The sequence below is a fragment of the Labrus mixtus genome, chromosome 23 (genome assembly GCF_963584025.1).
Source record: "Labrus mixtus chromosome 23, fLabMix1.1, whole genome shotgun sequence".
NCBI lineage: Eukaryota > Metazoa > Chordata > Actinopteri > Labriformes > Labridae > Labrus > Labrus mixtus.
In genome coordinates, this window is record NC_083634.1 from 9,896,772 (window position 1) to 9,921,092 (window position 24,321).

At 41.0% G+C, this 24,321-nt stretch overlaps 2 protein-coding genes and 1 non-coding gene across 4 annotated transcripts; all 3 read right to left on the minus strand.

The window, feature by feature from the left end:
* Nucleotides 1-223: 223 nt before the first annotated feature.
* On the minus strand, nt 224-3,602 carry msantd1 (Myb/SANT-like DNA-binding domain containing 1). Its single transcript, XM_061030770.1, has 3 exons — nt 2,947-3,602; nt 2,565-2,858; nt 224-1,513 (listed from the first exon to the last, which is right to left on the minus strand). The coding sequence occupies exons 1-3, from the start codon at nt 3,198-3,200 to the stop codon at nt 1,222-1,224; spliced, it is 840 nt and encodes a 279-aa protein (XP_060886753.1). The 5' UTR covers nt 3,201-3,602; the 3' UTR covers nt 224-1,221.
* Nucleotides 3,603-6,102: 2,500 nt separating this feature from the next.
* On the minus strand, nt 6,103-20,409 carry dtx4a (deltex 4, E3 ubiquitin ligase a). 2 transcript variants are annotated; one of them, XM_061030763.1, is made up of 9 exons: nt 20,161-20,409; nt 19,375-19,589; nt 16,449-17,640; nt 9,416-9,477; nt 8,957-9,118; nt 8,805-8,866; nt 8,071-8,391; nt 7,863-7,952; nt 6,103-7,755 (listed from the first exon to the last, which is right to left on the minus strand). In XM_061030763.1, exons 2-9 carry the CDS (start codon nt 19,580-19,582, stop codon nt 7,525-7,527), a joined length of 2,328 nt encoding a protein of 775 aa, XP_060886746.1. In that variant the 5' UTR covers nt 19,583-19,589; nt 20,161-20,409; the 3' UTR covers nt 6,103-7,524. The 2 variants fall into 2 exon arrangements, with proteins under 2 accessions (XP_060886746.1, XP_060886745.1); XM_061030762.1 differs by lacking the exon at nt 20,161-20,409 and adding an exon at nt 19,800-19,955.
* A 249-nt stretch (nt 20,410-20,658) lies between these two features.
* Nucleotides 20,659-20,730, minus strand: trnaa-cgc (transfer RNA alanine (anticodon CGC)). The gene has a single exon. It is a non-coding gene; the product is annotated as a tRNA-Ala (tRNA).
* Between the last annotated feature and the right edge of the window lie 3,591 nt (nt 20,731-24,321).

A 24,321-nucleotide genomic window follows, 5' to 3' on the forward strand; every position in this document is an offset into this window, starting at 1 on the left:
ATTACATGTTACTGAAAAAATGCATTTTAATTTTTCATGTAACAGTGACTCCATGGAGCTGGGGTTGTGTGTGATGGAACCAACGTAATCCCCAGTTTCTCCAAATCCTCTTAAAATGGGCTGAAAGGCAAAGACTTTAAGAGTTGGACATTATCAGACCTTACCTTCTGTGCATTTCAATAAGTACCCTCCAGTTGACAAGAAAGACAAGAAATGACTGCAGCTTGTTTATTGTTTTATTCAGCAAAAATCCAACGTAGGGGATGAACAAAAAATCTTTATAAAACAATTAAAATCTCATGAAAAAAGTGCTTTTTCTGTCTCTACTTTGATATTTTATCTTATGCTAAAAGCAAAACTGCACTATCCATTTAACACTGAAGTGCATTTGTTTGTCCTTTGACAGTCCAATCAGTGTGCAGGCAGAGTTGTTGAATATGATTAGAAGAATAAATTAGAGTCTCAATTTCTTTCAGATTTGTTTTGATTGATTCTAAGTGGGATTCACCTTCAAAAGATGTATCAGTTGAAAGCTGGAAATGTAGCTTACCAATTTTTAAAAGTCTTTTATAAATTGGTTTTCTGTAGTTTTATCAGTATGAATCTAAAATCAAGGGTAGAAGTCATTCTAATTTTCTAAATAATTGCTTTTTTTCTAACGCTGAACATGTCAGAGGAATGCAGTTTGTGTTGTAAATGTCATTTCAGGAACAGCTCCCTTCCTGTCACTCCAAGAACAGAAAAAAGGATTATTGCCTCAACTTCTAGTTCATAATGCTACAAATTGCCCTGTTTTGGCATCAAACCTTCACAACAAAAAAGTAATTCCTGGCACAGTGAAGAGATAAGTGAATTTTTGCAAGGCTGTTGTTCCCACAGTGATTTTAAAAACAAATACTTCAAAACAGAAAAACTGACACAATCATTAAAAAAGTTTATTTTAAAATGACTGAGATGCTAAACTACCAGCATATATAATAAAGGTTATAAACAGGGTCATCCTACTTTGATATATTCATTTTGACTACACTGTGAGAAATAGTAACAGAATATTGTTGTACCTCTGTATACCATCTTTGCACTGAAAAGAGCTATGTTTTGGCATTTGCAGCACAATACGCCTAAAACATGTTAGATGTTGGACTAAAATCCATTATAAATATAGGCTATATAGGTGAGGCAAGACAATGATATATCCAAGACAAACATAACCCTCACGCTTCAGGGCTGTCCTGGATCTTTAGCCCCGCTCTGACCCCATGATGCTGAGGTAGTGGACAAAGGCTGGATCATCTTCTCCAGAAGGTTCATCATGCGCTCCTGCAACTGCAGACACTGGACCTGGAGGAGGCTCTGCTGATGCACTGCTCGACGGACCTCCCTGCACGTCTCCTCCACGGCCCGGCTGGACTTCTTTTGTTGCTGCAGCATGGCCTGCATCACCCGCAGTTTCTTTCTCTTCAGGGACAGGTGCTTGTTGGTGCGCCTTCTCCTGGCTGAAGTAGGGTGAGAGCTGGAGGGAAGAAAATGGAAAGTTCAGAGTGGGAATTGTCATAGTATATAACCAGATAAAAAAAAATGGTTATAAATATGAATTGTCATTTTCTCATGTTAGATTTCAAGGTAAATGTTTTATAAAGTTGGCAGCTAACATCTGATATAAAACACACCTGAATGCTAAAGTTCTAAGCTAGCTGAAGAGTCTTACAGTCAAGTAAGTATTAGCTACATTTACTTAGCTTCACATTTCCCTCTTGCAATGTCAAATAAGATGAAAGAAAATGGCAATTAAAATGTTTTCACAATTTGTAAAAAAAACACAATGTACAAGTTACAAAATAAGCCGCATAACTGACACTAAAGCATCACAAGACAAAGATCCAGTAATAGCTAGCTAAGGATAACAGCAGGTAGCCTTTGCTGAAACTAAGTTTACATTTCTCCTTGATTCCTGCGACGCTTTCTCTACTTAGTTATTTGACTGATTTAGTTATCTCACATGAATACGGCATCAGCCTACTACAGCCATGGAGATTATAAACAGCAAAAGTAGCCCTGCTAATAAGGAAACTGGCAGAGTGTCAGTAACTCCGCTCTCACTATTTGACGATGGAATTCAAGATATGGTGTCATTTTTAACTACTTTTTGTAGTGCTGCCATTACTTTACAAAGTAGTGTTTGTAGTTTCTTAAATCCAATTCATGACTCTTATTAAGAAATGGTTGACAGCATGCAAAAGGAAGAAAACATTTTGTTTCTTAATGTCCATTATCACCGAAAAATATACTTAGTTATTACGTTTTTTCAAGGGTCTGATTTCTCGCTGCTTCCTACAAGAGAAAAGCGACTTGTTCCCAATATAACAAAGAACCTAACTTTTTATTTTACTTGAATTTTTAAATTTGGTTTGCCAGGTCATATCATTTGGTTACGCACATCACGAAACAGGTGTGCCAGAGTAAAGCCTTGCAGGACCATTATGTGAACTTAGTCGAAAATTAGTTTTAACCTTTCTCAATCACTTGCATGCCCTAAAAATCATGTCTTGACTACTTCCTGTTACCTGGAGCCATGTGTGTGCTCGCTGTCAGAGCTCAGCGAGTCCAGCTCTTGTTTTATCTCCATCTCGTCTGAAGAGCCTGTGTACTCTGGCAGAAATCCCATCACCCCCTCCTCTGACAGGGTCACCAGGTTGTCTGTGGATTGGGAGGAAGTGGAAGGACCTGCAGTGGAGGCCTGGAACTCCAAACAGTTCACTCGCCCGTTCTCCAGCGGTTTGGAGAGGATCTTCTCGATGGGTTTATAATAAGGCCAGTCTGGCGTCTCCCCGCTTTCAATGGCTGAAGCTTTCGATCGCCTGTTGGATCAGAAATAGAGGTTTAAAGTCACGAAACAGCTGGAGCCTGAAGTCAAAGCTGAAGTCAACTTGCATGTGGTGCACTTGCCTGTACTGGAAAGACATGTTGGTGATTTTCATCTTGATCTCCTCTTTGAACCGCTGCTCTCCGGTCAGCTGGAAAAACCTCTGAGACATCTTCTCGTAAACCTTTGCGTTCCTTTTGCTCGTTTTCAGTTCGTTGTGGTGTTCCTCCCACACGTACAGGAGGGCTTTCATTTCCCCGTCGGTCCAGTTTGGGGCCCGTCTGTGTTTCTCACTGTGGCCTTGCAAGAGGTAGCTGAAACCATCTTCTGTTGCCATCTTTCAAATGGTTCTCTTGGCCTGTGCTGGCTGTGGTTTGCAGAAATAGGATCTCTCCAGATTGAATTTGAAAGTCTTTTACCGTGCTAAGAGCTGTATTCAATCTGCAGTGAGGGAGTGATACAAGAAGGCACACACACCGTCCTGCCTGTGCCCTTCCCCCCTAGCCTTGCTGAAAGAGGACTCAAAATGGGGCCTAAGGCAGGAGAGGAATCCGGTTAAAAGCTTTTAGTGGTGCGTGATGTCACTGTGACATCAAGTTGCCGTGGCAACAGAGAGGGAGGCCCTTCTTTTTCCCTCCCTCTCCCTATAACCACTCCCATCCGCTCTCCTTTTTCCCTCCATTCTGCTCCACACAAGCACAAAAAGCTTTTAGCTGAAAGGCAGCAGTGTGAGCGCATGAGGTTGCTGACACTTTTGAAATATGAGCCTCTGGGGAGGAGGGAAAAAAAAGAGAGTGAGAGAGCGAGAGAGCGGATACACCGGGTATGTGTTTCCCTAGCAACAAGGCACTGGATTTGGTAGTCAGCCAACACGCTGCTCCATTTAAAAGCTTTTAATTATAGACAAGTCATTTTGAGACAGGGAGAGGGAGGATCTGCTTCATCCGGCTTGATGTAGAGGAGAGGAAAACACTTACAGCCTGCAATTTAGATCTAAAAGGCAGAGAAAAGCTTTTCACTGAAACGCTGTGAAATGCTTTAGCTGGAAATAACAGACACCAGAAAAAACCTGCAACCTGCATTCATCCTGTACTGGTATACAAAATGCTGACTGCTATAATCAGCTTTCTTATCATAGCTGTGGGTTGTAGACAATGATCCCCCCTGAAGTAAGGATTTCTCTGACCAGTAGGAAACCCCTCCCCCCTTTAGGTCTCAGTGAGGGGCGGATCCTCGTCTACCCCCATCTCAAGCAGCCTAATCTACCATAATATGTGCATATTTTCCCCCATAGTCTCTTGCTCCCTTTCTCTCACTCCCTCAATGTTCTCAACCTTTTAAAATAAAACATTTCTGCAAAAAATACTGTCTTTCACATACAGAAAAACACGACTACTTTCCTGCAGCATTTTGTCTGGAAAGCCTGAATCACCCCAAAACAGTAATGCTCAATATTTGCTTGCATGCTCACTTCATCTTAATTACGGTTACTAGTTGCTGTCAGTCGGCTTAACTCCGGCCTGATTAGGCCCTTAACCCATCTGCTCCTCAGAAACCTGACTGGCGGCCGGTGCATTTTCATACCACAATTTGGCAGCTTTGCACAATCCATCACATCTGTCACTTAAGTCCTCCGTTAAGCTCTGCCGTCACGGAAATAGAAGGGCAAATGAAAGTTGGTGTGAAAGGTTTTTGAGTGTTTGTTTTTCAGCCAGCATGAAGGTTAGGCGAGTGTCTCAAAAAGGAACACATGTTCTTGCTGTTATGGGTTTATACTTTTAGCGGATTATTTTTTGTTTGTTTATGAATATTCATTGTTTATTTATTTATTGTTGGGCTTTTTATGCCTCTATTAGAAGACGGGCCGGATTTGAACCTTGGCCGCCCGCTCTAAGGACTACAACCTCTGTACATTGGGCGCACAAACTACCTGCTAGGTCACTGGTGCCCCAATCTTATCACATTCTTAAAGTTAAAATTTTATCATATATATTTTTTTTGCAGTTTTGTGATAGTAACCTAGACAGCCTTCCCTCAAATACATAATATAATAATTATGTACATAGTAATTCCTCATTCTTAAATGCTTGTTATACGAGTTGCTTAAAAAACACAGGTACCACGCTTGTTTATTTCAACATAGGCTACTCAAATTATCTTACTGGGGTCCACTATAATTGTGTTTAATAGTCTCTTACTGTTTTTAATTCATTAAAGTGGAATTAATCCCAACTACTAATCCAGGAGCCAGACTAATCTGGGGATAAACTGGTCATCCACCTCTCTAGTCTTTAGGTAGGAGTCAGTAATTAGGCTAATCTATGAAATATAAAGTGAAGTTTGAATTGAATTTGCTCAAAGTAGAGGTAGTTAAAGATGCAAATGTGTAGTGTGCCAACGTTTGTGAAATGTGGGTGATAGCGTTCAATGGTTCAGATAATCAAATGGCCCAATAAAAAGCCAATATTACTTTGGAGAGAATGAAGAGCTCGTCCTGTCCTTTACAAGTTAAATAACAAATCATAATCAATATTAAAACGCAACTTTCACTGATTAAATAGACCTCACCTCTGCTGTTAGTCCAATTCAAGTGTCATAATGTCACTTTAAAGTATCAAAGTTGACACATTTAACGGCTAAATTAATAAACATTGGTCTTTTTTTTTTCTTTCGAGAATCGTAGCCTATGCACGCTACATTAGCCTATAGTAAATGCAATTCTCTGTTATTGTAAATGCAGACAGTGCTGTTCAAAGATCATAGTGTCAATGTTATTTACTAAAGCTGACATTTGAGATAAGAGAGTAAACAATGATGGTTGTCTTGCATGAAGCTTCTAGTTTCCAGTTAATTGCTAAAGTGTGGGTTTTAACTTTGGCTCTTCCCTGCTTGATCTAGTCTCACAATATTTCAGCATTTACCAATTTCCTTTCACTTTTGGCACCCGTGTAGCTGTTAAAACAGACTAAAAGTGTCATTTAAAACTTCAAAGTATAAAATAAATGTCACATTTACGGACTTCACCATGGTGTCATACAGCTAGCTAGCATACTAGCTTATATGACATACAGCAAACTGTGCCTGTTGAGTTTACGACTCTTTTCCTACTTGTGCTATTTCAACACAAAATTTTGGCATTGACGAGTATCTTGTCTTTGCCACTTTTTGCCGCAATGTCTGCTGTACATCAAAAGTAGGCCTAGTGTAATTTCGCACTTCTTAACGTCACGAAAATCAGTAAGGTAGTTCTGTAATTTTCTTTGAACCTTAGAAAAACGTTTAATGCAAATTTGTGCACATAAAACACATACATACAGTACAGTGCATACATAAAGTATCATAAAGCAAAACTGCTTTTAATGTTGGCCTACATTAGCATGTTAACAACTCATCTATTGAATCTCATTACAAACCGGTCCACACTGGACTGAATGCAAACCGACTGGACCACTTTGGCCAAAGCTAGATCCACAACAAGAGATAGTCTTTTGCACCTGCTCATTGCAGGAACTAAACATGAGAAAAACCAACAAACGACTTCACTTTGTAGTTTCATTAGAGCATTTGAGCCTGGTTTGTGTGACCTACATAAAAAGTACAGTAGATGCAAGCTGTCCTGGGATATTTTGATACCAAGTGGCAAGCTCTGTGCAAATCTGAGCTCAGGCAGGAGGTCCAATCCTAGATGTTTTGTGAGAGGGATTAATCCATAGTAGTTTTTCCTCAATCAGTCCTCAACATTTAGCTCAAACTAGAATACATAGAAAGTTTCTTACCAATGTTCTGAGAGCCAAATAGCTAAGGAATGTCAGTTTTAAAAACTGTTAAAAATACAGAAAATTATATATTTTTTTAAAGAAAGGGGCTGGTAGATGGCGTATACATTTTCAGGCCATCTTGGGCACACTTGCAGCTTATTCTCACTTCAGCGAAAATGTCGGTCTGTTACAACACACACAAACACACTCACGCACGCACGCACACACACACACACACACATAATGCAATGCAAAGAAACAGCATATAAAACAAATGTAAAATTAAAATATAAAAACATGATGGAAACAATATCATATATCAAGTATTTGCAATGTACATCGATACAATTGAATACAAATCAAAGCTAAAAAGGAATGTAGTTCTGGAAAAGTACCACTAGAGGTCAGCAAATATTCATGCTCAGATATCCAGTTACACACAAGTGTCTTCTGCTTGGACTAACGCTTCAAACGTACAGACTTCTTTTCCTTCTTTCAGTTCCACTTAGCAGCAAAAACTTAATCAATTCAGGGAAAAATCCACTTTGTTACATTCTTGATTTGAAGTCTCACAGTTTAAATGTTTGTTATTGTTAATCTAACACTGACTTGTATGTGCACAGTGGTCTCAAATGTCTCACTGAATAACATCTGTGATCTTGACACTGTTACTGCATCAGGAGAAAAATGGATTTCTCCCGTACTGAAACTGACTCATGCAGTCATGAGAGAAATTTCATTTTCAGCTAATTCTGTCTGCAGGAAACAACTTTCTGCATCTTTCCTGTAAAGAGTTCAAAGGCTTGATCCTTCTCTGGTGGTAAAAGTACTTTCTTTTGTTGAAAACATTAAATATTTTCCAGCAGTTTCTAGCCTTGTTTCCCATTTCTTCTGTTTTTCTGGTCAGTCTCTTGGTAGACACTCCTCCTCGGTGATGCCCTGAGCCTTAAGCTCCTCCAGCACGTTGTCCAAGTGGCCTGGATCGGGATAACCATGGCCTGTCAGGTTGGAGCCAAACTCTGTCTTGTGGTGCACCTCGTTCCAGATGACTGTGTCGGATTCGCCGGTGGTGCTGGACGTGCCCACGGAGAAAATGAGCCGGCGGTCCCACGCTACCAGAAGAAGCCGCAGAACCTGGAGGAAAAGATTAAGGAAGAAAAGATTCAACTTTAATCCGAAAACTAGTCATGTCAGATTAAAATGAACTTTTTAACCGACAGGAAAGGAAGGTTCTGGTTTACCTTGCGTCCCTTTTCGCTGTCAGGAAGGTAGCAGTGTCTGGGGAAACCACGGGCAGTGAAAGGTTTGCCTGGATTTGGGTGCTCTGGGCCCTTAACGGAACAAAAAAAATCGTCAAATCCTTAAATAAAAGAGACCAAAACATATCCTGTAGTCATCCTTTTTTTTTTTTTAGCTAGTGTCATGTAAGATTTGGTATGCTGTCGTTACCTGGATGCCAGGTGGGATGTTATAAATAATCCGGATGGTTTTGCAGTCTGGGTGGCCCGGCAGTGAGTGGGGGATGACGTGGTACTCCATCTTGCCTGGGGGCTGGTTGCCGGTTTTGACTCCGTAGATGGTCTTGCAGGTTGGACACTGCAGGCTGCCGTCCTTGTTGCCGTTGTTGTACATTGCGACGAGGCATTGGAGGTGGTACTGATGGCCGCACTGAGCCAGGCGTCCCACTGACTCAGCCCGTGAGATGCCACCTACACCGGGGCCTTTGTAGCCCGATGGCCCGGCTAGAGCCTCCATACAGATGGTGCAGTCCTGAGATGGGAAGACATGTAAAACACGTTAAATACTTCTTTTTGAATATAGCCGTTGAAATCACAATCATAGAAGAAAATGCTTTCCTTGTGTTAAAAAAGAGTCTTGTTAACATGCATGTTTTCTAAGAGCATTCAACTACAGCTCAAGGCTTTCATCAATGAAGGAATTTTGTAAATGTTAGGGGTAGCTAAACTCCCTTAAAAGCCAGCTTTTTAAATCAATACTTCAAATAATAACTAGATAATCTCAATGACAAAAGAGCAAACTCCTTGTGCTGATGCAGTCAATAAGATTCATATTTAACATTTTCACACTTAAAACCAGCCTGTGTTGTGCACTGGTTTCCAAATGTCATAAAATATACCTATCATGTTTTATGTGACTTAAAAAGTCATTAAACAAGAGCTAACCTCTTCAGGGGGATTGCGGACTTTCTGAAGGTATCTCTTCACTACCTCCTCAGGGGTCTTGCCTATGAGAGTGAAAAACATAGAATGACCAAATTGCACATGACACTTGCACTTGTTCTTGAAAACATTCAAGCAGACTTCTTCGAACCCACCTTTGCGAGCCTGTTTCTTGTTGGTCTTGCGGCAGCAGTGGCCCAGGCCGGGGACGGGCTTGATGTCGCTCTTGCTGACAGGAGGAGGATGAAGCACCAGCTTGGGGGGGCGTGTCAGGCAGACAGGAAGTCCTGCTGCGCTCATCAGGATGCCTGTAATGCCTGGATGCAGCCAGCAGAGGGGGCACGTTAGACACTTAGTATAGGGTCTAATCATTGATAAGCTCTTTTCCCCAGGACAGAATCTATACACCTTACATGTGACGACTAAACAATACCCATCAGATATGGCGCTAAATGTCATTGGCTTTGTTGTTTGTAGGGCAGTAAGTCAGTGTCACTTAAAAGCTACTTTTATAAACTTAAAATGTATCTTTTAAGTCTTACATTTTTGACACATTCTTAAGAAAGTACCTTTGATTTATTACGTTGTTAAGACAATTTTAAACAGATAATTACCTGCCAGTGCAGGGTGCACCGGGCTGGATCCATTAAGGTTCTTCACTGGAACTGTTGGCACTCTGAAACACAAGACATCAAACTTACATGAACCTACATGATCACTGATGACACACTTACAGCACATTCAAGACTGTCCCGGTGGTCATCTCAGATTATAGAAACTATAGGAACAAGAATCGTCCTCTGAAGAGTCACCTGCAAACGTAATGTAATAATAACATAAACAGCTTGCCATGGCATATTGCAAGCTCCCAGTTCCTCTCAGGTTGAGGAGCTTTTGCTGCGTCATGTTGGGAAACAGACAGATGCCGCGCATCACGGGTTGACACACTGTCTGTCCTGTAATCGCCAGGTGAGACGTCTCGCTATGTGAGGTTTAAGATTAGGGTTTGTGTGGCCGCACACTTGGAAAACTACTTTTTATTTCTTTTTGCTAACCTTTGTTTGGAAGTAAACTTAACAAGAACACAGGAGGAACAATAATAAAGACTTCCTTTTCACTTTTAAGTGAAAAGTAATGATTCACTTTTTAGGAAACAGACTCGCTGCACCTGCTTTCAATTTGTGTAAGGTGAGGCAGCATCATTCTTCTTTAATTCAGTTATCTAGAAAAGATGAACTCCTTTAATCAGCTGAATGAATTAATATTTCCGACACTTTACACAAGTCAAACCATCCTCTGCTTCTCCACAGGTTACCTCAAATATAAAACACATGACAAAAGTCACTATTACTGTCAAGCTACAGTTTTAACTTACGGCCTGCCAGTTTTGATAACAGTCATTTTTGGTTCCTGAAAGCACCACAGATATTCCAGCAGTTATTCCAGTAGTGTGTCAGTGTCTCGGGCTCCCTCTTCTCCTGCTGCTTGTGTGCCACTGGCACGTCTCCTTCCTCCTCTTATAGAGCTAATCCACCTGCCTCCATCTGTTGACTGAGCTCTGGTTGTAGGCCAGAGATTGGTCACAGCAGGGATTACCTGTCAGGTATCACGTCACGCTGTCAGGCTGCCATTAGGCTACCAGACTCGAGCACATACGGCTATATGCTAACACAGCGCCACGGCCGAGATATCACAGCTGCTGTCAGGAATCCTGACCTCAGATTTTGGCACTTTTCGTTTATTGCTTTGTTGTGTCGCATCCATTAAAGACGTCCATTAAAAGCATCCTTAGGATTCAAATGAGCAGTTTGACTGTAACTGTCATGCTTATGTATGAAGACGTCTGTACCTGGCAAATGATTCCAAAAATAGCCCCTTAAGTAAAGCGATCATACACATGACATGGGTTTGTCCATATGGAAAATAACTAGCAGAGTGTTTGAAGCCAAAACTATTTTACTTAGAAATCACAGTTTTGGGCTGTTTGGGGGACTTTGCTAGGCGACCTTAACAACCTATCCTCTGTCTTTTATTTAAGATGTGTGTGTTCTTGGCTTTGATGGTTATTATTTTGGTTTGAGGTTATTGTATTTTTTTTACTTTCTGGCCTATCGAACTCGTCTGAAAAAGAAAAAAAAAACTAATTTAAAAGTCATATATTATCCTCCACAGGGCCTCTCTGTGTGGAGTTTGCATGTTCTCTCTGTGCATGTGAGGGTTCTCTCCGGGTACTTCCTCCCACAGTCCAAAGACATGCTCGTTAGGGTCAATTGGTGACTCAAGAATGTTTTGCCCGAGGTGTGAATGACTGTGCCTGGTTGTCTGTCTCTATATGTCAGCAGCGTGATTGACTGGTGAACAGTCTATGGTGTACTCCACCTCTTGCCCGATGACAGCTGGGATCGGCTCCTGCTCACCAAAACATGTCTGTGAAGTGTATGTCTTCTCATAATTAGGGTGTTTGCAGACAGACTAGAGACACATGTTAGTGTTAGAAAAACATGCTGAAGTGTATTTTGCATAATATGTGACCTTTAAAAACACACATCTTTGTTTTTCGTCGTAGGCTATTTAATTTTGTGCTCTGAGCTTTAAGACAAACTGATTTTCTGCTCTTCTATACGTCTGTCTTTGGGTATCTTCCTACATATGTTGACTTTTTCCATGTATTTTACCAAACATCACATCTCCAACCAAAACTCTAAATTATTTGGTGACAAGCATCGTTTTGGACGGAGCATTTGAGGGTGGGTTTATTAAGAAAACACCTGCTTTATATAACCCTAACCCTGGTAATGGTCCGTCCACCCAGTTTCTTATAATAATCTACCTTATGGAGAAAAAAAATGCAAACCTTGTTATAGAAAAGAAGAACATTTTTATTATTTGCATATCTGTGGATGTTTTTATTCAGGGAGGAAGTACTAAATTATTTAAAAATGGCCCCATGCTGCATTAACAGACATGTGAGTAGTAATCATAAATAGTGTAAAACTGTACCATTCAATCTGCTCACACTATAAACTCTCTTACTATGTCTGCTTGTTTACCAACAAAGCTTCCCCCCCCCCCCGTGTCACGATTCTGATTCACAAAAAGGAGAAAACCTGTCAGCTGACTGGTCACACCCTGAGCGAGAAGAGGTTCATTGACATTTGTGAGCGTAAGTCACACGCTGAAACAGATTAAAGGTGGGAAGAAGGCAGGTAAATGTGGGTAAACAGAAAGAGGAGCGGTGAGTCGGCAAGTCACGTTTCTTTGATCCCTGCTAATCTGAGGGCATTAGCACGGCCTCCATCTGGACCCGCTGGATGATGCCGAGCTGCAGCATATGGCAACACAGACACGCACATTTAAACTAGATTCAAACTCACACCTTAAAATAAGTCTGATACACAGATACATCCGTGAGGAAGGAGTAAAAAACCCATAATGAAAAGGAGACAGAGGCATCGATATTAAATCCACTGCAGCCAGTGGAGAAAGGAACCCCCGACAGGTGTTTGCGCCAAAGGAAACTTTGGTCACTGTGATAATCTGTGACACTTGACTTGGAAACCATCTGCTCAATTTCACTGACGGAAAATTCTCTTACACGAATCAACAAAGGTCAAAAAGAGCCAATCCAAATGGAACAAATCATGTGTACACTTACTACTGTCCAGTGTCTTTGAGGACATGAAAAGCAGCTTATAAAGAAAATACATAAATGTTATTATTATTATTGTTTGGCATTACTTTTATTAACATAATAGGGGATAACTGTGCTGTCTTTTCCAAAAATCGATTTACTACTCAGATGTAATATTTCAGTCAATATCAATAAATTGAATATCAAACTCACCTTCACATTTCCTCTTTTGATTTCATCTCAAAACAACTTGTACTTCTGTTGTTCCTGTGCTTTCACTTGTTCATGGAAATCTGCTCATAATGTATGAATTATTTGTGTTTATTAAAGTTACTTTGAAAACATTTTTTTTTGTTCAACTGTATTTTGGATTGATAATTATTCCAGTTTTATTGAAGCTTATTACGTCATTATGTTTAGAACTTTTAAGTATATTTGGTAAGATAATTTAATCAATACAGATGATGCCTTCAGGTTGCTCTGATAATCATCTAAGCCACAATATTGGATCAAATGACAAAGTATAATGTGAAAAGGGGCACAAATAATTATTACCTGACATTCCTAACGCAGAGTCTACAGCAGGGCTTCTCAAACTTTTTCTTTGGATTGGTCTGATTGTTTATTGTTCTTACGGGCACACTGTACAGGGGACTCGTGTTTTTTTTATAACAAATCCGTTTTGATTTTATGAACGATACGAGTTATGCATGGACGCGTGTCTGACCTGGTGACAGTTGGGAGCGATGTAACTGTCGTTAGGTTGACTGAAAGTTAGGCAGGATTTCCAGTATGGTGACGCCGATGAACCACCGGAGACACTCAGGCTTCCTTCATTCATATTAACAATCAATGGGATAAAAGTGAGCTGTTGAACATGAGGATTTTGAGGTAAAAATGCACAATGTGAGTTAATGTAATGTAACGGCTATGGACAACATTTAAATCAAGTTAAGTCACACTGTGAGAAATATAAAAACCAGATCTGACATACTGCTAAAACATGCATAAAGGCAATGCTTAAAAGATAAATAATGATCCATTTATAATCAGCTGTTTCACTCTTTAAAATACTGTATAAATGCTTCACACCAAAAGGCAACAAGAGAAAGGCACCGTTAGCAGCAACTAGCCAAAAAAACCCTGTGGACCCTTAGGCAGCTAGCAGGCAGCTAGCAGGCAGCTAGCTCCACTTAGGTGTTGAATATATGTTGATGTTTGAGTCATCTTCCAATGAAATTTGTGTAGTTTTTCTAGTTATAACTGCAATCGGCGAAATGTTCACCAACATTAGTCACACCAATGTTTAACCACACAGCTAAAAAAATGACATTAACTGATTAAGATGATGCTGAAAAGTCTTAATTACACTCTGTATTTCATTTGCTTGACTTGATAAATACAGGTGAACTTAATTATCTCCATGTATTTATGAATTTAGAATTTATAGTCAAAATAGACGTATACTAAAGTAATGCGATTCAATCAGCCCTTATGGGCCTCCATACATGCAGTATAGTTTTTCCCCCAGCCAATGACAGTTTGAGGAGTGATAACAGTTCAGCCTTTGGACCCGTTTTAAACCGGTGAATATGACGGACGAGGACGTAGTGGCAAAGAAGAGGAAATATCACGGTGAGGCAGAACGGCAAGCAGACATAGCTTGTTCTAAAACAAGGATGAACCTTGAGTTGGCTATCACCCGTGGACGCTGAGTTGGCCTGCTTTCTGTTGGACAGGCTGACGTGCTGCATTGTCGGTACGAGCAGTAAATGTACACGCTATGTCCTGCAGTGAGTGTGCGCTTCTAGGGGCCATGAGCCCAGAAGGAGGGGCCCAGTTTGAATGTTGCAAGCTTTAAGGAACAATGCTACTGGCTCTACCTATCTAGGTTGACAAGCTTCAAGAAGTGTTCCACCTCTTTCAATTACAGGAGCACTAATGACATGCCAGCAATGAACATGGGGATAAACCAGTATGACGATGACAGCAGGTAGCACTTAGTAGAGATTGAGCTAAGTATAAGTAAAGGGAGGAGAAGAGCCAACAGCAGAGTGGAACCAGGGCTCATGGGATCACAGAGACTCTGGAACTGTGACGTTGTAGGGTTTTACCGCAGCAGCAGGTGCTCTCACCTGACATATTGAAATAATAGGTCACACAGCACACTTGACACAAAATACTGAGATTAGTGAAGCAAGAATATTAAGCCTGTGGTATTTGCTATTAATCTGAGGATTAGCTGGACTGCTAATGCGAGGATATACAGAAAGTTGGTGTGACCTGCTGGGTGGGCTCACAAATTATCCTCAGCATGTGGTTGTTTGATCAAGTACATGCAACAAAATCGGTTCATATGCCCTATCAAAACAGTATAGAGGAACTGTAGTGTTTGAATGATTTATGTTGTGCAAAAATTGTACAATTGTTTCATTTAGATGCGATGCAGTAGCACAAGTGAAATCACAAGCATCCTGAAAACATCTTCTGAAGAAGGCCGTGCTTGTAAAAAGGCAACCTGAAGAACCAGCCAAGGGAAAAAAGCAGGAGCAAAGACATCTTGCTAACCAGCACCCTCTGGCTTCAACACATGGATACTGAGACTTCCTGCTTTTGTGAACATCCACAGACGCTGACATCACTTAAAACATGAATATCACACGGATGAATAGTGATTTGTTAGATGATGAATGACTCCCACAAATCGAGCTATTGCAGAATTGAAGAAGTCTTGTAAAAATGTCTGCACATGATTACGGTCTCCAGCTGTATGTCCTTTGTTTTATGTCAGACTAAAATTGTTGAAATATTTTGTAACTGGCTTTTTGTTTGTTTGAAACCTGTGTCCTTGTTTCATATCATCCTACTGTATGTTTCAAATCTGAGGTCCTAATCAGTAAAGCCATTTAAATAACTTAGCTAACCTGCTTTATGAAACAATTGTGTTTGTGACAATGATGTACAGTAGAAACACGCTTTGTGTATACTGTATGTGTGAGTGTGGGGGGGAGGGTAAAAGTACTTTCACCATTAAGTGACAAATATGTGTAACGTGAAAGACTAGTGTGACCTTGTTTGGTGTGAATGCTCGTCATTGTTTTCTCTGGAGACGAACGACCCTCATGGACTTTGTCACAAAGATTCAAAAAGGCTCATGAATGTTAATGAGTCACACACTGTGCAATGAGGACAACAACAAAATAAAAACTTGAAATGTGTGTGTAATTATATTTTCTTACATGTCGTGCTTGGGTTGGTTCCATGGTTATGATTCATACACATTATTATTATTGTTCAGAGCTGTAGTGGTCTGTGTAGATTCAATTCGATCGTCACGTCCAACATTTAATTATAAGGGTCTGGCTTGCATATAAACACAGTTATTGTAAACATATTTTCTCTCCTGTTTTCTGAAAGCAGTTGCCCATCTCCTTGGTTTCAGCTCTTTGGCGCTTGGCAAAAGGTAAAAAGTTGAATTCAGAACTTATTCACTGAAAACAGCTGCATAGAGCCTACAGCTGCTGGAAGAGAGAAACTGAAGAGGGCAGTCAGAGAGAACCAAATCAGTCAAGTTTCACAATCGAAATCCCCCCAGAAAGGGCTGAAAGCCGCTAAACCCCCCTCCAGATCTGAACAGAACTGCAGTTTGTTGATAGTTCTTGTAGTATTCCTTTTCACGTTGCATTTATAATATTTCAATAAACTCTAATTTCTCTTGAAAAATTAAGCTAGCTAGGAACTACCTATTGATTAGCATGTTCAGCAGCCCATAGCGCTAAGTGAGAGTTTAAAAAAAAAAAGACTCTGCAAACCACAACTGCTAGCTAGCTAGCTTGTTGGTAGTTAGCCCCATTGGCAAACAACCAAGAAGGCATTTTATTGGACACCAATTAACATCAAAATCTTGTATAAGTTATAAACTTGTATTATGTTTCCAGGAACGACACACTTTAATAAAAACATTAATAAGACCGAAAAGGGACTTTTTTTTCTTTTTTTTTTTACAGTGTACTCACCCAGAGGCGATCAGGGCACGGGATTGAGCCATGGCAATCCGCTGCAGAGCAGGTCTGCTTAGCCCCGCCAGGCTAGACCGCGGCGGCAGAGGAGCGGCACAGGCAGCAGCACCCGATGAAGACACTGGACCCAGCACGCGGGCGGAAGGCGAGGGCGTGCAGGTGGAGGAAGCGGTGGAGATGAGAGGAGGAGGAGGGGGGCCGGGAGCGGGCACTGTAGGGGCGGAGCAGGAAGCAGACAGGGAGGATGAGGCAGGGGGGTGAGGGGGAGAGATGGCTGAAGATGACAGTGTGGAGGGTGGAGGAGGGGGTGGCGGTGGTGGCGGAAGAGGTGGAGGAGGGGGGCGGGTGGAGGAGATGGATAGGGCTGCCGTAGCTGAGTTGAGAAGAGAGAGAGAGTGGGGGAAGCCTCCTCCGAAGCCATAGCTGGAGCTGCCATAGCCACTGCCACCCATAAAGCCCACACCTCCGGCGCCACCCATACCGCTCACACTGAAGCCACCTGTCGCCCCAACTATGGATGTCCTGTGGGGGGAGAGGGAGCGAGAAAGGGAGGGAGGCCGAGGGAGTGTCAGCGAGTACGATCCTCCTGGGATTGGGTGACTGCTGATTTTGGGACTAGGTGGTTTTGTCTGTGGCGGCCTCCGACCGAGAGTGTGAGCAGTCGCCATCGCACCCGCCTTGACACTTAGCACTAGCATACACTGCTGACAGGCACACGGTTGTCCTAAAGAAGTGATGGCCGAAGCAGGAAGCGCCCCACTTGGATACGCACTCCCGTTTCCAGTCCCTCCGCTGCCCATTCGGATCCCCATACCCGCCGCTCCGGAAACATCCACCCCCAGCAGTCCTCCGTGGCTGGGCATGGACATGGGTCCCCACGCGTGGTGTGATCGAGGCAAAGGCCCCGACACAAGGGGGTACGCCAGGTCCGAGCGGCGCTGGATGCGTCGGCAGCGCTGCGTCTGCCCGTTGATTTGGGTCATGCTTTCGAAGTCAATGAGGTAGCAGAATCCCAGCGGCGCCAGATCCAGCCAGGGCTGCTGGCGATCGCGTGCCGCCTGGATGGCGATGCCGACGTCAGTGTCGTACACCGTCCAACTGCCGGTGTCGTTCTCCCACTCCCACAACCAGCCCTGGCCCGGTGCTGAGGTGGGGTCGTAAAAGCTGCGTCGTACCGGTCGGAGGGTACCTAGGACAGGAATAAGGAGGTCACAAAATAGCGTTCATGGTGCAACTACATTTAGGAATACGTTCTGCAGTCATCTGACTATTACCTCTTACTAAACTTTGTCTGAGTCTGAAGAAATTTGTGGTCACCAAGAAAACATTCTACATTCATTCTAGAGAATAAAGCTGTAGCATATTTTTTTTCTAACCCAAATGACTGCCATGTTGCTTGTTGTTGACAGGAAGTTGCAATAAGACTGCAGTGCTCTTTTGTGGATGAGGACATTTACAACCCTAACAAATTCAACATGTCTGTGTGTTTGCTTGCTGAGAATTTGGGCAAACAGGTTGCCCCTGGTAACAGCACTTGGTGTTCTGGTTTCTGATTGGCTGGCAGCTTTGATCCGACCCAAAGCTGGCTGTGTTTGCTTTCCCAGGGAATCCGAAAAACTCTAGAGTCTTCACACTGTAAAGCCTTCACATCTAAAAACCCTGCATCTGAAACACAAAAGTGGAACAAAGAGTCCTCAACAGATGGAGCCTTTTTGTGGATTTTTGAGGCAGTTGTGTCAGAACAGTATAACATTTCCCATTAACACTTTCTAACAGTAAGGCCTTTATACGTTTACATTTAAAAAAAAAAAAAAAAATTTAAGATATATAATGTAAAACCAGAAGTACAGCCTTGAAAGAAAACAGAAAAATGTGTTTCATTTAACCCACTTTTTTTTCAAAGACCTCCTCCTCCTGAATACCCTTCTCACCCTTCATCTCCTCCTCCTCCCTGTCTCCTATTTAGACTGGGGCACCCTGTCTGCCTTCATCCCCACCCTACAAGTTTAGCTTCTGCTTGGTTGCAGAAAAAAAAAACAAAAAAAAACACACAATGATTTTGTCAGCCAATGATGGGAGAGATGGTAAACATGCGGGTCTCTGCCAAAGTTTGACAACTGAAAGCTCGACATTCACTGCTTCATCTCACACCGCTTGCAATTAAACTTTGATTTGTGAAAGACGACTTCTCCACAAAGATCTACCATTTCTACCCCATACAATAAAACAATGAATATGCCCACGCATTGGTGGATGAGTGCGGACCTAGCTGTGGCTAAAATTAACACATTAACTAGCACTGCATTGTTGTTGTTTGAGATCATCACTCAACTGAAAATATTTCATTTTTGTGAGCTAAAAAATGAACGTGGCAGTATCAGAGACTCTCTGACACAGTTATTGGAACGACTGCACTTCCCATGTCCGGTTCTGAAAAATATATAAAAAAGGAGTAGCCTATTAAAGACTGAGTTCACAGTAAAAAAGAAAAATTCACTGTCTGCTGCTATGACTGGACACTAAAAGCTGCTACTGTGGCCTTGGTAAAACATGTCAAAACACACAGGTCCTACAACAATGACTCACTCTGGCCCTGAATCCTTTCATAATCAAAACATCCCTCCCTGTGCTCTAAACCTCTAAAATAAATGTACTAAAGCAGGAGAATGCAAACTATGAGGGAGCAGATTTTTTCATCCCAATAACAATGAAACATTTCAGTCATATAGCTGTACAAATAAGAAGCCATCATGCAGCAAAAGCAGCAATTTGTGGTTCAGAATCCTCAGGAAAGGCTTGTAAAGATAGCATAGACAATCATAAGCAGTAAAAAAAAAAAAAAAAAAAAAGGCCTCCTCCTCAGGCCCAGCTACACCGTTACATCCTCCACCATGTGTCTCCTCCTCTCCTCTCCGCTCCTCACCTGTGTCTTGTCGGAACTGGTGCATGGAATGCAAATCGATGATGTAGGGCGAGAGGCGCGAGTCCACCTGGCCGAGGACGACACTACCACAGCGCGGGTTGCTCCGGATGACTGCCTCGATGTGATGACAGACAGCCGGGCTGTAGGGCCGCCAGCGTCCGTGCTCGTTCAGCCATTCCCATACCACTACAGCGGATGCTAGTAACATCCTATTCCTGCAAGGATGGAAAAATAATAACGACAATTAGGAGGCATACGTGAGAGCGAATTGTAAAAAAGATTCAAAGACACCCTGCTGCCACTCCGCCGTGCATCCTTGCGCACAGCGGCGCTGCATCCATCTTGGACAGTTTGCAACCCAGATGTGTCTCCTATATGTGGATTTAAATATATATTTTTAGCATGACACTATAGGCAAACCGTACCTTCCATGTTTGTAGTTTCGGTAATGCAGCCGCCAGTATGTCCCTTTATCGCACCCTGAGAAGGCTATATAGAGCGTTTCAGGGTGCAAAAAGCCTTGCAGGATGGTTGCATTTTACTCCCTATGCAGATGAGTGACGTCTGCTGAAATCATTTCTCCGGCACAATCAAGTTAGGATGAGAGGAGAAAATGCAACTTGGATGCTCACAGTGGTGCGGCAGTCGTGAAGTGGGTTACTGTGACAGACTGGCGTTGAACGTGCAGTATTTTTTTTATTGCATTTTTCTTTTCTTTTTTTTAACCAAATCTGTGCAGTCTGTCAGGTAGGATGAAATTCATGAAAAGAAAAGAATGATATTTACCAGGTTTGATCGTATCCAATGTCTCCAGTCAAATCACTGCTTGGTAGAACAACTGGGATGTATTATAATGATCCATCTATCACTATTAGAATTTGTCTTCAGTCTCGAGGTAAAATCCCGTATTTTGGATACATAATTGATTTGGCAATGTTCACTACAGCTGTGTTTTATCTACTATGACTCGTCATTACCTAATGGTTCATCCATAGTGTCTCGGTAGAGTGTCTCTCAACCACAACCGAGAATAATTTGCCCAGTGAAGGATACATTTTTGACACTGGCGTGCGGGAACACTCCCACGCATCTAAGGACTCGGATATCCAATGAGATTTGACCAAGTCCTCAGTCTGGCCAATCACGAACTTCCCTCATTTTAGTCGCTCTTAGATACTAAATAGCTAATACGGTCTACGTTTCTCTTGTGATTTTATATTCTTACTGTAATTGCTTTAGGTATACTGGGTAAATTATAATCAGACTGCAATGCCGTAAAAGGTGTGGAGATGCCGGGGATTGAACCCGGGACCTCATACATGCGAAGCATGCGCTCTACCACTGAGCTACATCCCCATTGGCTAGAATACAGGATTATAAGAACTAAAAGGCATCTTTTTTTTCTGAGCATAGACACTTATACAGTCTATGGTTTGAGTTGAATCGTATAGAAATACCTAAAAAGCAAAATAAGCTCTGCATTTGAATAGCTTTATTGAATAGAAAAGTTTTATTCCCAAAAAGGAGGAGAAGTACATATCTAGTAAAATAATCGTCAAATTTGATATTGTATTTTTAGACTGTTTTGGAATATATTATATGTATATGTATATTATTAAACTATGATAAAAACAATATTATGTTAACCTGTTAATATTATGTTTACTTCCCTTATGTAAAGATTTTTTTTTTTTTTAAATGTATTGAATTGTTTTCATAATAAAATCAATGAAAATGATTTTAACAATTTTCAATTTTCAATTTTTAAAATTCTTCAAAATCTATGTTCAATATTTCTTTCTAAAATGTAAAACGCTGACCAGATTGATTTCAGAGTTAATGATTTATGAGATGGAACATACAGTTAACCAATCAGTATCATAATATTTTAGTTGATAACTCAATATATATATATATTTTTAAAAACAACCAGTGTTTCGGTAGTGACCAGTATTTTCTTTGTAGTGTTTTAACATATTCCCTCAACTTTATTGCTTAATATTACCTCATAACATGCCTGATGTTGGGAATATTACAAGCACGTATGTTTAGTGGTCAATAAAATAAATTATTTTTGAATAAAAATGTTCATCCATGACCATATAGTTCAAATATTACTTATCAATTTCTTATTTGCTGTAAATAGATGATTGAAATGATGATACTTAAAGAAACTCACTGATTCTAAGACTTTGGAACACATTTATTTCAAAATGATGAGATTTAACTACTAATCAGTCCACTTTGTCACTACCGAACTTGACCATATGATTCGGTAGTGACTGTTTCGATTAGAGACAATTCTAGCTAATTTTCAGCATAATAAAATAATGCTAGCAAGCACATGGCTGGCAAACACATCTTTGAAGAGATGTACACCCATAGAAACATAATAATATGCATATAACCCCAAAAAGTTTACATAATTGAAGAGAATGTGTGTTCGGTAGTGACAATTTTTAAAGTTACACACTGATTTTCAGACTTTGGAACACATTTATTGAACAATTATGGGATTTAGCTGCTTATCATGCAGCCATGGGGGACAGGGATGCAATGTCACTTCCTGGTCCAAAATTCAGGGGCGTGGCTTAAATCTAGACTCAGCCAAGCCACTAAAACTCTTGTGTTTCGGTAGTGACATGAAAACAAGGGACATGATTTTTTGAGCATAGTTTTTTAATTTAAAAATTAAACCCACAATAAATCTAAGTCTTTCAACCTTTGTTTAAACTTAATCATAAAGATCTTTTAAATTACACAGTTGAAACAAATCTAAAAAATGGTGTAAAGTGGTATTTACATAAATTGAAATTTAGGGGTCAGGATTGGGGACAGCTACTTCTCAATAGAAAGTACCCTATAAATTATATATTTTTATTTATTTAGCTTATCACTATCTCATTTAATTCCCTGGGTTTAAATAGATCATATATATAATCTCAGTAAATATCCATGTCTGAATACTTAATTGTTTTGTTAAACCTTTTATTTTTGTAATGGGACTGCACTTTGAACTAATTCGGTAGAATGCCCCAAATATCGTAAAAACGTGTTTCGGAAGAAGGCTCTTACCTACAAAAAGTTGCTACCAAATATCATTCTTTCATTTTTTATATACGACCAGATTTATCATTGACAAAATAGTTGCCAATTGCTGTCCTGCTTAATAATTAAGTTTAAATTATGCATAGAAAAATAATGAAACATTTCCCTTAAGGTTTTTAAATTTCCATGTTTATTTAAAAAAAAAAAGCATTATAAGCCAATAAAAACCAGATGCCAGAATCTACAATGTACAGCTTGTGATATATTTCTGTGACAATACAACATTTGAAAAGTCTTTGACATTTAAAATCTAATCCAGGGTAGTCCTTCACATTAACAACAGATACATTCATCAGCCACTCTTTTATCAGGATGCCATAAGACACACTCTTAAAATACCAGTGAGGACCAACATGTCTTTGTGTTTCTATGGTGTTTTTGTGGCATTTTTGCAAACATTATCTTAAAATCTTACATAGAATAGATATCTTTAAATGAACACAGTATTTTTATATTGCTTGACTTCTCTTTGGCTCACAAAAAATAAGCAGAGTGCAGCTATTCATTCATTGGGGGACTTGAGCTTGATGTAGTATTTCTAACATCCTGACTCAACCCTTCTGGTTAAAACTCTACTCCGAGCCCTCTTCTATTTCCTGTTTTGTTAATCTTTTCTCACAGTGCAGTTACGTCACCGTCCCTGCAGACACCTCCATCGGACCAGGTGACACTCCCAGAGAATTGCTTTAAATCTATCAACATACCAGCCCCTCCACTTGCTTCACCTTTACATTCCCTATTTCCGTCGTTCTCCTCCTTTTCCACTACTAGCTCTTCCTTTGCCGTTTGTTGATATGTTAGCCGGGCATTTTCTCCTGCCTCTGAACCCTCCATACTTGAGTTATCATCTGAATCGTCTTCTCCTTCTCCAGATCTCTCCTCCTCCTCTTCCTGGTCATCTTCTTCACTAGCACTCCCCTCGCTAGAACCCTCCTCAACATGTCTCTCTTCATCTTGGACTTCCTGCATTTCTTCTCCGTCTTCGTCGTCAAATTCACTGCGAGGCCACAGCTGGACTCCGAGACGTGTCTCCAGAGCCAAGGCTACACCTCTGACCCGGTCCCTGACCCCTCCTTCCTTATACACCAAGCGTTGGATGGTATATTCTCCATTGGCCTCCCTGTTTAACTTCTTGTACAAGAACAATAGCAGTAAGATTAAGCCTATGAGGCAGAAGCAGAGGATTATCACGGCCGTAGTGGATGCGGATTTGGCAACGTCAGCCATGTCTGAAAGAAAGAAAAAACGTTTTATGGTAATTTTCTAGCCACTTATACCCCTCCCGTGTTAATATTCAGCTTAAACAGCACGTTAGCATATTGGTGGTTGAGAGCCGAAACTTAAAGAAACAGCTAGCAGCTTTGTCAAACAGCTCGAAACTAAAGGAAATATTCAAGCACCACGCCTCATAAAACTGCATTTTGACATTTTTATATGAATTAAACAACATTAGATATGTTAGTGGGGGGGTTGGCCTGCCTTTGGAAAGAGCCAGGTTTCCATAGTGTCTGTCTACAAACCCCCCCGTCTTTTGCCTGCTCCACTTTTCAGCAAATTTGTGCTCAAACAGGCCGTTCATGACATCACAAAGGGCAGTAACCCCCTCCCCCAGGTGGGTGACACTCCCACAGCTAGGTGTTTGTTCTGCCCTCTGAGTCTGCCTTCTCACCGTGAACAAATGGGGCGAGGTGCAAGAAAGCCCAAGCCCTTCTAGAGGGGCGTGATTGAACACGGCTCACTTACATTCAAAGCTACAGACACAGAGCAGGGCTGAACTGTTTGACTAATATTTGACCTTTAACAAGTCATATCAAATACAGATCAAGTGATGCCAGCAAT

What these genes read in the sequence shown, in the direction of transcription:
- msantd1 (XM_061030770.1), bottom strand. Translation starts at nt 3,200, where the DNA reads ATGGCAACAGAAGATGGTTTCAGCTACCTCTTGCAAGGCCACAGTGAG. An exon ending in AACATGTCTTTCCAGTACAG is followed by an intron (nt 2,859 to 2,946) that starts GCAAGTGCACCA and finishes CTGATCCAACAG; the next exon opens with GCGATCGAAAGCTTCAGCCA. An exon ending in GAGCACACACATGGCTCCAG is followed by an intron (nt 1,514 to 2,564) that starts GTAACAGGAAGT and finishes TCTTCCCTCCAG; the next exon opens with CTCTCACCCTACTTCAGCCA.
- dtx4a (XM_061030763.1), bottom strand. Translation starts at nt 19,582, where the DNA reads ATGTTACTAGCATCCGCTGTAGTGGTATGGGAATGGCTGAACGAGCAC. An exon ending in CAAGAAACAGGCTCGCAAAG is followed by an intron (nt 8,867 to 8,956) that starts GTGGGTTCGAAG and finishes TCACTCTCATAG; the next exon opens with GCAAGACCCCTGAGGAGGTA. An exon ending in ACATCCCACCTGGCATCCAG is followed by an intron (nt 7,953 to 8,070) that starts GTAACGACAGCA and finishes TGTTCCGTTAAG; the next exon opens with GGCCCAGAGCACCCAAATCC.